General features: G+C 41.9%; 1 protein-coding gene across 7 annotated transcripts in view; it reads right to left on the bottom strand.

Moving 5' to 3' along the window:
* Positions 1-1,452: 1,452 nt before the first annotated feature.
* LOC139464984 (melatonin receptor type 1C-like) overlaps positions 1,453-15,750 on the bottom strand; it is a 182,619-nt gene continuing 168,321 nt past the window's right edge. For 6 of the 7 annotated variants that reach the window (XM_071246635.1, XM_071246634.1, XM_071246639.1 and 3 more), the window contains one exon: positions 1,453-4,305. In XM_071246635.1, coding sequence (XP_071102736.1) covers positions 3,317-4,305 — 989 coding nt within the window. In that variant the 3' untranslated portion in view covers positions 1,453-3,316. The remainder of the gene's footprint in view (positions 4,306-15,750) is intronic. The other variant, XM_071246640.1, reaches the window with a different exon arrangement.

Genomic DNA, 15,750 nt, shown 5'->3' with positions numbered 1-15,750 from the left:
GCTGGTCTTCTGGGAATCTGACGTACTATGAACTGCATGGAGTGAGTGAGTATGGTTTTACGCCGCTTTAGCAATATTCCAGCAATATCACGGCAGGGGACACCAGAAATGGGCTTCACAAATTATACCCATGTCGGGAATCGAACCCGGGTCTTCGGCGTGACGAGCGAACACTTGAACCACTAGGCTACCCGACCGCCCCCTGAACTGCATGGACTGGGCAACAAATTGAAAAAGTTGTTTCTTTACAAGAAAGATCATATTTTGGTTGGTGGAATTTTTGGGGTGGCGGGCAGGTCTCGAGAAAAAAGAAATCTGTTCTAACATGCCTTGCATAATTCAAAGGAATATGACTGCCATTTTGATAGAATAGCTTTGAGCCTTTACGCACATAAAAGCCTAGTCAATAATAAGCATAACATCATGGCATTATAGTGAGCCCATGGCAACAAAACCTATCCCTGGGTTTCTATGCTATGGCGTTATTGCGAGCCCATAGAGACAGCATTTGTCCCTAGGTTTGCATGGCATTACTATGATCCTATAGTCACAGCACCTATCACTGGGTTTGCATGTTGTTATAAAATGGTATCACTGTGAACCATAACTACAGCACCTACGCCTTAGGTTGGCACAGCGTTACTATGAACCATAGCCAGAGCACCTAGCCTTATGTTTGCACAGCGTTACTGTGATCCTATAGCCACAGCACCTAGCCTTAGGTTGGCACAGCGTTACTGTGATCCTATAGCCACAGCACTAGCCTTAGGTTGGCACAGCGTTACTATGAACCATAGCCACAGCACATAGCCTTAGGTTTGCACAACGTTACTGTGATCCTATAGACACAGCACTAGCCTTAGGTTGGCACAGCATTACTGTGATCCTATAGACACAGCACTAGCCTTAGGTTGGCACAGCGTTACTATGATCCTATAGCCACAGCACCTAGCCTTAGGTTTGCACAGCATTACTGTGATCCTATAGCCACAGCACCTAGCCTTAGGTTTGCACAGCGTTACTGTGATCCTATAGCCACAGCACCTAGCCTTAGGTTTGCATGGCGTTACTATGATCCTATAGCCACAGCACCTAGCCTTAGGTTTGCATGGCGTTATAGCATGGCGTTACTGTGGACCCTCACATACACATTTAAGGGTTCATAGTGCAACAGAAGTAACAGAAAACAACAGGAAAACATTTGGTCAGTGGCGCCAGTGTCTTGTATTTCCCCAAGGAAACAATGTAACACTGGGTCCATGGACACAGCAGCAATCACATAATGGCATGGTGTAACAGCAACAATCAGTCCATGGTCGACATGGCAACACAGCAATGTAAAAGAGCATTGGGTCCATGGTTGACAAAACGCATTTACATGGCCTAAAATAACAAAATACACTACTCAAAAGAAGTAAAAGAACACCTGATTCTTTAAAATTACTAATGCTTACATAGTAACTAAACAAATCGGGTTTTCTTTTTCTTTTCTTGAGTAGTATAGAATTCAGTGAAGCAGATTAAATGAGAGCAATGTTAATATACAAATCCTTTGTGGCAGCACTGAACGGCTTGGACACAGGAAATATAAGAATCAATGTTTATCAACAAGACAATTTCTAAAACAACACTACATCACCACATATTGCAGATCTGAATAACTTCAGATATCCTGAGATCCAAACAATCTTTACAACGGAAATTTACAATTATTAATCACAACAAATAACATTCTTGTATTCAGTTGAATATTTGTACAATTTACTTTCTTAGTTCAACAAGGACACAGATACTAGACTATTTTGGTTAGTATCTTCATGACTAAACTAACATACACATGGCATCGTCAATGAAAACAGGGAATGAAAGACGAAATGAAGGAGTGCTTAACTATTGTAGACAACAAACTGTGGACATCCCAGACATGAGACAGTGATTCTTGTCTTGTGTATGTGTAATACCTGTATATCACTTTTTGATTTTCTGCCTTTTACAAAGATCAACTCCCCCCAGCTGAATATCAATGATGGTTTTACGCCGCTTTTAGCAATATACCAGCAATATGGCGGGGGCAACAGAAATGGGCTTCACATATATCCGATTAGGGAATTGAACCCGTGCCTTCGAGGTAATGACCGAACACTTTACCCACTAGGCTACCCAACTGCCCCCAGTCGAATATGAAATTGTAGATTCAAAAGAAATATATTGTTTATGACCATATCATTGGCAATGTCAGCCCCAATATCTCGGGACTATATATATTCTTTCATACTTATTATATCTGGATAATTGTGAAGTAAGGATTATGATAAAACAGGCAAGGTAAAATAATACTGTTCATCAACCCCAAAATGTCTAAGTTTTAAATTGTCGACTCCCTGACGCTCTTCATGTAAGTATATTGCAGGTTTGTAAAATCCCATGTTTTTCCTAGGAAGAAGAATTGGTAAAGGTTTGATTTGATTGATTGCGTCGCTCAATTTTCTTGCAATCGTACCAGATGCTGAACAACTCCATCTCAATATGTTCCTAGATATTTGTTATTGTGGCCCATGAAAAGCCTTCAGCCATAATGAACTGTCCAAATTCCGTCTGAGATTCACGATTACATTTTTTACTATACATGTGACATACCATGGTTACATAATGGCCTCCATTCTAAAACAGAAGCAGGAAAACCTGGCTCGAGACATTGCAATCAATCTGCACACCCTGACATCCTCAAAGATAAATGTGACAGAAGTCATTTTGCCTTTGAGTGTGTCCTGTGTCACATCATCACCTAATGGAGAGGAAAATCCAGAACTGCTGTTTCTTCATATTCAGTTTATCTTCCTCTTGTTTTCAAACTTGTATCGGCCAAAACACTGATCTCAATGAAAGACATCATACTTTATAGAGAATCATTCAAATTCAATGATATCTGGTTATAATTTTTTAGGACCTAAAAAAACTTTTAAGGAACTTAAAAACCTAAAAATAAGTTGGATAAAACCTAAGAGTAAGAATGAAGCAAGTCTACCAAATCATTGCCACATCAGATGATAAGAAAATTATGCAAATATACTACTCAATGTTTGAACAAAATAGTCATCTTTAGTCAAATATTGAGCAGTACATTTCATTATATCCTTCAGCTATAGCAATACTAATAATTATCGTTTTCAAGCACAATGCCAGTCATAATTTCCATGACCTTATGTATATATTTCTTGAATGAAATATAAATAACCATACTCATCTATACAAACATTTTGTTGTATTTGATTCATCTTTACCAAGTCTCATTGCAATAATAAACATCTCGGATGAATCATGTTTTTAGTTTGCTAAATGTCCATCTTCTCGGGATGAGAGGTGACGGTCTTGGTGAGGATTTGATTTTCTTGAAGTTGTTGTCACTAGCAGATCGTGGCATACCCTTGGGAATGTCTAAATGTTCAACCGATGGAAACCGCAGCAATGGGGCTCTTGACAAAACTTCAGAACTCCTTGCACATTTTAGTTTTTTCTTTCCATTTGACTGATCTTTATCTTCAGTTTTGTCTGAATCAAGGACCAGATCACTCCTTGTGAGCCGATGCTTTGTATTTGGGGTTAGTGGCATTGAACTCAAGATGCCATCATCATCACTAATACTGATAACAATTTCAACTTCTTCAGCAACAGCAGTCACATTTTCTGCGTTTTCATTTTCATGAATAGGACAAGCAATTAACTTATTATTTTCATTAGCATCGCTTTCACCTTTGATTTCATCACAACAACTGGTCTCTTGAGTATTTTCTCTTATTATTCCAGCAGACTTATCAAACACTTCATCACTTCCACAAGAATTGTTGTCCTCCATTTTGTTTTCATGTGAAGAAAGTCGGCCATTTGTAATCAAGGGAGCTAACTCTACCATACTGCCATTTCCAACTTTGTTAGTTGTCCCCCCTGTTGTTTCTCTGAATTTAAACAGCCCTCTCCCCTGAAACAAGGGACTACCCCGTGGCGTTTCATTCTTTCGTCTAACACTGACTATTTTTCCCTCTTTCATTATCACGGAAGTCCCATCTTGATGAATAATTGAAGTTCCGTTTCCATGTTTAGATGCATTTCGCATGAGTTCTGTGACACTTTTTTCCCTCTTAAAATTTGCCCGAGGATTTTTCTTGATGTGACTGTTGAGACTAGTCGTAGAATGGTACATAAACTCCGTCTCGGGTGAGGAAGGGGAACGCGCAGTGCTCCGTCTACTTGAGAAGAGGTTTGACAAACGTCGAAATGACATCATCCCACCGTCGTCATGTAATGTGTCTGTAAACACAAAATGATGCAAATATTACATTGGACTTAACAGGGTAGCACCATACACACCATTTTTAATAAACACACAATTTGATACACATAAAAAAAACCTTCATTACCATCATAAATGTCATTCAAAATATTTGAAAAAAAGTTTTGCTGAAAAACAAACACATGATTAAAAAATAAAATTCAATATAACCCATAATGTTGTAATAATAGGTATAAAAATCTAATATTATTTTGTTACCTGTCATAACCACGTTCAATAAATATCCTGTATAATATTTTTTAATTTTAATAAATTCAATCTCTCATCAAAGCACAGATATTTTTACTTTTGGTACCAAAAAATATTTGCAAGATTCTGAAAGGATATGAAATACCTACATGCAAAAAAGGTGACATAAGTCAATATTATATATGATTGATAAAATTATCACAACAAAATTCGCATTCGATGCAAAACAGAAAAAATAATCTATTGAAATAAAGTATTATACAACACTTAAAACACTAACGAAGCAAAACCATCCTCAACATAAGTACATAATAAATACCAAAACATAACAAAACCACAAAAATAATTGTCATGCATAAAGAAACATCCATTTGTAATATGTATATAATAAATATGAAATCATAAATATTCGAGGGCAATGAAACTCACCAACTCAAATAATGAAATAAAAGAGAAAAAACAGGCAATGACTGTAAATAAAAAATATACAAACAAAATGAAGTACCATAAGTGTTACCACAATATTCATAGTGATGCAAGCTTATTGTGATCACAGGGCATCAATGAATGGACAGCTTTGCAAAAATCAATGTCACTGTGTTAAATATGTTTGGGTCAGGCCAGACGAATTACTTGCTTACATGTCTGTCTGTGACATTCAAACCATTTAAAGAGAAATATAGAAATGATATAAAAAAAACAATGTGTCGTACCCATGGTAACTTTCTTTTCTCAAAATTCACAGCTTCATTGACATAATGACTAAGTTTGTTCTTTCAAGCTCATTCAAGCAAAGATTCACTGGCAAAAATATGACCTTCTCCTAAAATAAAATGATCCAAAACAAGAAACTACCATATTAAATGGCACAACGCAGTAATAAATATACGTCTAGTCATTTAAAAAAAAAAAGAAGCCTTCCTGACTTCCAGTACAGATGATATATATACCCCCCCAACCCCTAAAAAAAAAAGCAAAACAAAACAACAAAAACAAAACACACACAAAAAACAACAACAACAAAAACCAAAAAGAAACCATGTAATAAGCAGGTCTGGCTGTATCTCAAAACACTAATTTCATCAAATCACATCAGTATACCTATTACATCAGACTTGCATACTAGCAGCAACAAAATTGATGGTGATATTACGTCGCAGAGTCGCAGAGTGACAGAGTTGCAGAGAGGAACTCAATGTCTCTGTTTATTCTCACAGTATTGAAATGAGATCACAATCAATAACATGCTGACTAATGTGGTGTCATGTTGTTCTCTTCTTGGGTTGTTCCTTTACCTTGTTAAGGCAACAGGTGGCTACTTAGCTGTGCTTCCATCTGGGCCCACTTGCACAGAGCAATCTTAGCGCTAAGATGATCGTAACTCCCATACTTTAGCATAGGCTTACAATAGTCTTAGCGCTAAGATTGTTTTGTGCAAGTGGGCCCAGGACATGGTGTTTTAAGCTGTCTGACGAAAATGGAGGTTTCCTTTGGATGGGACCTTAAAACACTGGCTTTACAGCTCATCAGTGCTTGCTTCGTGTGGGAGTGAGTGAGTGAGTTGGGTTTAACGCCACTTTTAACAGTATTCCAGTCATATCACGGCATGTCAGGTTAATGTGGAAAGAAAGCCCGAAGTGATGCAGGTCTCAGGCGTTTACCACTTCGGTGAAACCCACGAGCACGGGTATGGTGCTGACAAACCTAGAAACATAATAGGGGCGAACAGGGATTCGAACCCACAATCATAAGTTTCTGGTAAACCATGGGTATGGTGCCGTCAATTCTAGAAACACAGTCAGGGTGAATCTAACGATTGATGATTGACCTCAATTGATTGTTGATTGTCAATAAACCTTCATCCATGCATAACCAAAAATAAACACACAAATTGTTGCGCCTTCGACAACAGGGCCACCTGTTCCCAATGGAGTGACTGGTGGGTGTGGTCTCCTATCATCGTCTGTGATACTGACTATTTGTTTGTATGCCGCACTCAGTACTACTAACAACATTCCAGCAATATCACAGCGGGGGACACCAGAAATGTTCTTCACACATTGTACCCATGTGGGGAATCGAACCTGGGTCTTGTCGTGAAAAGTGACTATGCTTGTCGTAAGAGGCGACTGACGGGATCGGGTGGTCAGACTCACTAACTTGATGCATGTTATCGTATCCGAATTGCGTGGATCAATGCTCATGATATCCATCACTGGATTGTCTGATCTAGAGTTAATTATTTACAGACCGTCATAAAGCTGAGTGCGGCGTTAAACAACAAACAAGCAAACAAACAAACTCATGTCCGAGAAGACTTTGTCCACTTTATAAAGACGTTTCAGGGTATATACTTACTCACCTGATGAAATAGTAAGCATATACTCCGAAACGTTGTTCCTCATAATTAAGAAGGCGACATCCATTAACTCTCTTCCTTATGCGTCTCACTTCTAAATGCCATTCAAAGACTTGACACTTTAGAATGGGTTTGCAGTGGCCAGGGGCTTCATACACAATGATTCAAAAAATTATTATTCAAAGCTTGAAAAAAATTATCTAATCCATCAAAAAAGATAGGTTAGATCACAGGAGTCCGTATCTGAAAATAGACGCCCTCATTCATATTCATGACAATCTCCACACGCGAGCCCAGGCTCATGAGATGGTCATGAATATGCATGAGGGCATCTATTTTTAGATACGATCTCCTGTGGTTAGATAAATATAAATGAACCTTAAAATGGTTCTGTTTATATTTTGATTGTGGCATTCTGCAAGCATCAGTCGAATCAGTAAACCACAACAAAAAAGATCTCTGGATTCCTGGAATCATACACATATTCATTTTCCATTTGCTAGACACAATATCATTTCCAAATTTATCTTCAACAAATCCATTTCATGTTTGACAGCATTGGGATGAAGCCTGTTTTCTGATGAGGTTTATATTAACTGCTTAAATGTTTAGAGAGTAAAGCCAACTGTTTAGCCGTAGGATGCATTCTACATAAATATTTAAATCTTATGCCTGCGTAACACCCTACATATAACAGCAGCTGGCGAGCCCTATGGTTATATAAAATCTTGAACAATTCCTACAATCAAGCTTACTTCTTCCATGAGAATTCCCCGAGAATCTAAAACAAATGCCTCCAAAAAACACTTTCCTCAAGGACCAATCTTTGTCTTTCATCGTCTGAAGTCTCATCCTGAACCAACATTGTAAAGTTCAAGCAGCTGTGGTGTCATAAAACAAAGTATTTTTTACCAAATGCCAGGAAAAGGGAAGATTAACTGGTGGGAGATATCAGATATACAAGACACAGATTTTGTAATACAGAAAGACAAATATATTTGTATAATCATCATTTTCTGCACACATCACAGCACACTTTCCTAAGAACTGCTCAAATCTCCTTAGATCATGATAGATCTACATTACTATTAATATTGGTCAATGGATCAGTGTGCACTCAATTTTCATTCTCAGCTCCCTGGGGGGTATACAACCCAAGCAGCCTATGAGGGGCTAGAAGGTGAACAGTCACATTACCATCTCATCCTACCAAGTACCCAAGTCATCTGCCTTTGGAGACACCATGTGTTCCATGTGCTTCAGTGTGGGGCAGGACCGAAGCCTTAGAAACTCTCAAGAGTCACCTGCCTTTGGAGACACCATGTGTTCCATGTGCGTCAGTGTAGGGCAGGACAAAAGCCTTAGAAACTCTCAAGAGTCATGCTGCCTTTGGAGACACCATGTGTTCCATGTGCTCTAGTGTGGGGCAGGACCAAAGCCTTAGAAACTCTCAAGAGTCATCTGCCTTTGGAGACACCATGTGTTCCATGTGATTCAGTGTGGGGCAGGACCAAAGCCTTAGAAACTCTCAAGAGTCATGCTGCCTTTGGAGACACCATGTGTTCCATGTGCTTCAGTGTAGGGCAGGACCAAAGCCGTAGAAACTCTCAAGAGTCATCTGCCTTTGGAGACACCATGTGTTCCATGTGCTTCAGTGTGGGGGCAGGACCAAAGCCTTAGAAACTCTCAAGAGTCACCTGCCTTTGGAGACACCATGTGTTCCATGTGCTTCAGTGAGGGGCAGGACCAAAGCCTTAGAAACTCTCAAGAGTCATGCTGCCTTTGGAGACACCATGTGTTCCATGTGCTTCAGTGTGGGGCAGGACCGAAGCCTTAGAAACTCTCAAGAGTCACCTGCCTTTGGAGACACCATGTGTTCCATGTGCTTCAGTGTGGGGCAGGACCGAAGCCTTAGAAACTCTCAAGAGTCATCTGCCTTTGGAGACACCATGTGTTCCATGTGCTTCAGTGAGGGGCAGGACCAAAGCCTTAGAAACTCTCAAGAGTCACCTGCCTTTGGAGACAGCATGTGTTCCATGTGCTTCAGTGTGGGGCAGGACCGAAGCCTTAGAAACTCTCAAGAGTCACCTGCCTTTGGAGACAGCATGTGTTCCATGTGCTTCAGTGTGGGGCAGGACCGAAGCCTTAGAAACTCTCAAGAGTCACCTGCCTTTGGAGACACCATGTGTTCAATTGTGCTTCAGTGTAGGGCAGGACCGAAGCCTTAGAAACTCTCAAGAGTCACCTGCCTTTGGAGACACCATGTGTTCCATGTGCTTCAGTGTGGGGGCAGGACCAAAGCCTTAGAAACTCTCAAGAGTCATCTGCCTTTGGAGACACCATGTGTTCCATGTAATTCAGTGTGGGGCAGGACCGAAGCCTTAGAAACTCTCAAGAGTCATGCTGCCTTGGAGACACCATGTGTTCCATGTGCTTCAGTGTAGGGCAGGACCAAAGCCTTAGAAACTCTCAAGAGTCATACTGCCTTTGGAGACAGCATGTGTTCCATGTGCTTCAGTGTGGGGCAGGACCAAAGCCTTAGAAACTCTCAAGAGTCATGCTGCCTTTGGAGACACCATGTGTTCCATGTGCTTCAGTGTAGGGCAGGACAAAAGCCTTAGAAACTCTCAAGAGTCATGCTGCCTTTGGAGACACCATGTGTTCCATGTGTTTCAGTGTAGGGCAGGACCAAAGCCTTAGAAACTCTCAAGAGTCATCTGCCTTTGGAGACACCATGTGTTCCATGTGCTTCAGTGTGGGGCAGGACCAAAGCCTTAGAAACTCTCAAGAGTCACCTGCCTTTGGAGACACCATGTGTTCCATGTGCTTCAGTGTAGGGCAGGACCAAAGCCTTAGAAACTCTCAAGAGTCATCTGCCTTTGGAGACACCATGTGTTCCATGTGATTCAGTGTGGGGGCAGGACCAAAGCCTTAGAAACTCTCAAGAGTCACGCTGCCTTTGGAGACACCATGTGTTCCATGTGCTTCAGTGTGGGGCAGGACCAAAGCCTTAGAAACTCTCAAGAGTCATGCTGCCTTTGGAGACACCATGTGTTCCATGTGCTTCAGTGTGGGGCAGGACCGAAGCCTTAGAAACTCTCATGAGTCATGCTGCCTTTGGAGACACCATGTGTTCCATGTGCGTCAGTGTAGGGCAGGACCAAAGCCTTAGAAACTCTCAAGAGTCATGCTGCCTTTGGAGACACCATGTGTTCCATGTGCTTCAGTGTGGGGCAGGACCAAAGCCTTAGAAACTCTCAAGAGTCATGCTGCCTTTGGAGACACCATGTGTTCCATGTGCTTCAGTGTGGGGCAGGACCAAAGCCTTAGAAACTCTCAAGAGTCACCTGCCTTTGGAGACACCATGTGTTCCATGTGCTTCAGTGTGGGGGCAGGACCGAAGCCTTAGAAACTCTCAAGAGTCACCTGCCTTTGGAGACACCATGTGTTCCATGTGCTTCAGTGTGGGGCAGGACCGAAGCCTTAGAAACTCTCAAGAGTCACCTGCCTTTGGAGACAGCATGTGTTCCATGTGCTTCAGTGTGGGGCAGGACCGAAGCCTTAGAAACTCTCAAGAGTCATGCTGCCTTTGGAGACACCATGTGTTCCATGTGCTTCAGTGTGGGGCAGGACCGAAGCCTTAGAAACTCTCAAGAGTCATCTGCCTTTGGAGACACCATGTGTTCCATGTGCTTCAGTGTGGGGCAGGACCGAAGCCTTAGAAACTCTCAAGAGTCATCTGCCTTTGGAGACACCATGTGTTCCATGTGCTTCAGTGTGGGGCAGGACCAAAGCCTTAGAAACTCTCAAGAGTCACCTGCCTTTGGAGACACCATGTGTTCCATGTGCTTCAGTGTGGGGCAGGACCGAAGCCTTAGAAACTCTCAAGAGTCATCTGCCTTTGGAGACACCATGTGTTCCATGTGCTTCAGTGAGGGGCAGGACCAAAGCCTTAGAAACTCTCAATAGTCATGCTGCCAAACGTGTCACCCATCCAACACCCTGGCAACTGTCCCTGCTTAACTTGATTTGTGACCTGTGCACTGTACACACTGGCACATACCATCATTCATAGACACACACATTTTAACTCAATCCTGGCTCTACATAATGGGCAACTGTGATGATCTGGGTTAGAATTTGTCTTCAGCAACCCCTGCTTGTTGTAAGAGGTACACAACAGGATCTGGTGGTCAGACTTGCTTTCTTGGTTCATGCACATGATTGTATCCCAATTGAGTAGATTAATTACAGACCGTCGCCATATGGCTGGAATATTGCTGAGTGTGGAAAAATCAACCAACCAACCAACCAACGCTCTACATAATAGTGAGTGAGTACTGTTTAACGCCACTTTCAGCAATATTCCAGCAATATCACGGTGGGGGACACCAGGAAATGGGCTTCACACGTTGTACCCATGTCGGGAATCGAACCCGGGTCTTGGGCGTGACGAGCGAACACTTTAACCACTAGGCTACCCGGCTGCCCCCACCTCTCCATAATAGGCATTATTTTGGCTACATGTACACTATTAGCTTTTGGATTCAACATTGCCCTGGGTCGTTAGTTTTATTTGTAACAGGAGACACAGAAATAAAAATACAAATTAATAGTTTCTATGACATTTGTTTTCTGACAAATTCCACATTTTAACCTCTAATATTCTCCATTCATCTCAAAACCTGACTATTTCCATTTGTTTTTATTAATGTAAAAATAAATTAGAAAAAAAAGTAATTAAAGGTCTGTGATGCTGATCACCCCAAAATATTAAAAACACACTTATCATTCCAATTCCAGATGGGTCCTCATCTCACTCATCAGTGATGTAGTTGACGAAGACATTCGTAAATCTTGAAAATACATTAGGAACACACACGCAATAACCAGAAAGACATTTATCATATCTGTACGTGCATTAGTAGAATCTTCTGACTGCTGTATCTTTTCTCATATAATTTGATAATTATGAACTGTGTCCTTGCACAGGACTTAATTAGGGGAACAATGATAATTTGGAAATTTGTCAAAAATCTTTATGAGAAGAAAAACAGTTTGGAATATTCAGACTGCGACTACATCACGTAAATGCAATAAACCGCATGGCTTTCTGTCAAATACATGTCTCTGAGTGGTGGTGATTTTGAGGCAGCTAAGTGTCAAGTAGGCAAGATTTTCAACCAATCAAAAAACACTTTAGGATCTACAAGGAAAATGTGTTATGAATTTGGCTGGGAATTGCTGTTACTGCATCCTCTCCACACTTCTTAGAGTGATGAACGAAAGAGGGACTCTCTCTCATAAACTGACATTAGACGCTGATGTGCTGATGGATGTCTGGGTTGTCGGAATTTGTTCACATGGAGTGAGTGAGTGAGTGAGTGAGTGAGTGAGTGGATGCTGTTTTATGCTAGTCAGTAATACTCTAGGTATACTACTCAAAAGATTTTGTTTGTTTGTTGTTGAACACCGCACTCAGCAATATTCCAGCTATATGACGGCGGTCTGTAAATAATTAAGTCTGGACCAGACAATCCAGTTATTGACATCATGAACATCGATCCACGCAATTGGGATCGATGACATGCATCAACCAAGTCCGCGAGCCTGACCACCTGATCCAGTTAGTCGCCTCTTACGACAAGCATAGTCGCCTTTTACAGCAAGCATGGGTTGCTGAAGACCTATTCTACCCCGGATCTTCACGGGTCTACCCAAAAGAAGTTAAGGACCACTTGATTCTTTCATACTACTGTAGTAATCGGTCATGACTACAGTCATATGGAAGAATCGGGTGGTCCTGAACTTCTTTTGAGCAGTATATATTATATTCTGTAAATAATAAAGGCTACACAAACCAGTGGTTGATACAATTGTTTTGTTTGTTTGTTGTTTAAGGCTGTACTCAGCTATATGACGACAGTCTGTAAATAATCAACTCTAGACCAGACAATCCAGTGATTGACATCATGAGCTTTGATTTATGAAATTTTGGTACGATGACAAGCATAACCATGTCAGCGAGCCTGACCACCTGATCCTCCTATCTGCTTCTTACAACAAATATTGTCAACTTTTATGGCAAGCATGGGTTGCTGAAGACGTATTCTACCATGGATCTTCACCGGTGTAATTGACAACAAGCAAGCTGTTGATGACTATCAATAAGGTCACACATCATAGCCATCAGGTCCTTGTTAGCTGGCATTAGACAACTCTCTGTATCACCAAGGCTCGCATTTCACATTTCGGTAAACCTACACTCACCCCTGGAGCCAATCCCATGGTTCTCGTGATCTTGAATGACCTTTCCCTGATTTTAATCAGCCAATTTGATTTGCTGTGCTACTCAGTCTAATGGACCAATCTGAATTCGAGGTGAGGTGATGTGAAATGGGGTTTAACGTCGCATCCAAGATTATTGCACTTATATAGCGACGTGCATGTACGTGTGTGTGTTTGTGTGGCTGCTTGTACTAGTCCGGACTGATGCCGATTAATAGTGCTAGCTCACTGAGATACCATGCCGCATTTCACATGAATACCCCAGTCAAACACAGTATACTGACTCTGAGCCGACCAGTCCTTGTTTTAGCCCCTTAATGCTGAGTGCCAGACAGGGTAACAACAAGTACCATCTTTTAACATCTTTTGGTATGACTCGGCCGGGGATCGAACCCCAGACCTTCCGCTTTCCAGGCGGACGCTCTACCACAAGACCACGGAGGCGGTCTCTGAATTCGAGTTACAAGCCAGCCTTAATGGTCTGCAATATCAACAACATGGTGGCCAGTCCCATTGATTATGATATGTTATGAGAAATTCAATTGACTGACATGCAACAGAAAGCCCTCAATAAACTTTTAGATGGGAAGGATGTCTTCATGGCCATTAAAACTGGTGATGGTGAGTTTACCCATTTCGTTTCCTCATCTTGACGTTTGATTCGTTGGTAAAAATGTTACTGAACATCTAGTGCAGGTAATTTGAGATCACAAGATCCACGGGAATAGATCCAGAGGCACAGTGGACCTATTCATTCCTTGACTCCAATCATAGAGAATGGGGGCTTTTTCATCCTGGACTCCGATCATAGAGACAAGCATGGGGTACTGGGGACTATTCTGTCCTGGACTGTGATCTTAGAGACAAGCATGGGGTACTGGGGACTTATTCTGTCCTGGACTCCGATCATAGAGACAAGCATGGGGTACTGGGGACCTATTCTGTCCTGGACTCTGATCTTAGAGACAAGCATGGGGTACTGGGGACCTATTCTGTCCTGGACTCCGATCATAGAGACAAGCATGAGGTACTGGGGACCTCTTCTGCCCTGCTGTCCCCACAGGGAGACAAGCTTGGGGTATTCAGTTTGATAACCCACCGCCCTGACATAACAGTAAACGAGCATTGGGTACTGGGGACCTATTCTGTCCTGGACTGTGATCTTAGAGACAAGCATGAGGTACTGGGGACCTATTCTGTCCTGGACTCTGATCTTAGAGACAAGCTTGAGGTGCTGGTGACCTATTCTGTCCTGGACTGTGATCTTAGAGACAAGCATGAGGTACTGGTGACCTATTCTGTCCTGGACTCTGATCTTAGAGACAAGCTTGAGGTGCTGGTGACCTATTCTGTCCTGGACTGTGATCTTAGAGATAAGCTTGAGGTGCTGGTGACCTATTCTGTCCTGGACTGTGATCTTAGAGATAAGCTTGGGGTACTGGGGACCTATTCTGTCCTGGACTGTGAGCTTAGAGACAAGCATGAGGTACTGGTGACCTATTCTGTCCTGGACTGTGATCTTAGAGACAAGCATGAGGTACTGGGGACTTATTCTGTCCTGGACTGTGATCTTAGAGACAAGCATGAGGTACTGGGGACCTATTCTGTCCTGGACTGTGATCTTAGAGACAAGCATGAGGTACTGGTGACCTATTCTGTCCTGGACTGTGATCTTAGAGATAAGCTTGGGGTACTGGGGACCTATTCTGTCCTGGACTGTGATCTTAGGGACAAGCATGAGGTACTGGGGACCTATTCTGTCCTGGACTGTGATCTTAGAGACAAGCATGAGGTGCTGGTGACCTATTCTGTCCTGGACTGTGATCTTAGAGACAAGCATGAGGTACTGGGGACCTATTCTGTCCTGGACTCTGATCTTAGAGACAAGCATGGGGTACTGGGGACCTATTCTGTCCTGGACTCTGATCTTAGAGATAAGCTTGGGGTACTGGGGACCTATTCTGTCCTGGACTCTGATCTTAGAGATAAGCTTGAGGTACTTGGGACCTCTTCTGCCCTGCTGTCCCCTCAGGGAGACAAGCTTGGGGTACTCAGTTTGGTAACCCACCACCCTAATATAACAGTAAAATATTCTGGCATTAGCATGAAATGGCTGAAACCAATTTCCTATGTTGATCTTCTCATCTCCAACATATCCTCAATGTCTTCTTTAGAAAGATCTGTGCATCACATAAAATAAAATAAAATATATAAATGGTAATTTGATCTCCCAAAAGGACAAAGATCTGAAATTGTCATGAAGTAAAACCTTTTTTATATTCTGTTGGGATGAATGAATGATTACTTGTTACAATGATACACATTTTCACCATTGTTGAAAGGACAGACAGGCATGCAGGTAATCATACACATATGAAGGCAATCAGCAGACAACAGATAGCAAATGGATTTGACAGAGGTCAAGGAAACAGATAAAGGTGACATTGCAGACGTTCAGACGATTTACTGACCAACTCCATGTGGGCCTGGAGATGAGTTGAATAGAGTTGGTTATTTCGAAATAGGCTGGTGCAGACGATTAGCAGACATGGTACAGCTATAGAGA

This window comes from Haliotis cracherodii, unplaced genomic scaffold, assembly GCF_022045235.1.
Source record: "Haliotis cracherodii isolate W230 unplaced genomic scaffold, xgHalCrac1.p SCAF_17, whole genome shotgun sequence".
Classification (NCBI taxonomy): domain Eukaryota; kingdom Metazoa; phylum Mollusca; class Gastropoda; order Lepetellida; family Haliotidae; genus Haliotis; species Haliotis cracherodii.
Note: the sequence above shows the minus strand (reverse complement) of the source record. Positions and strands in the feature narration are given on the sequence as shown.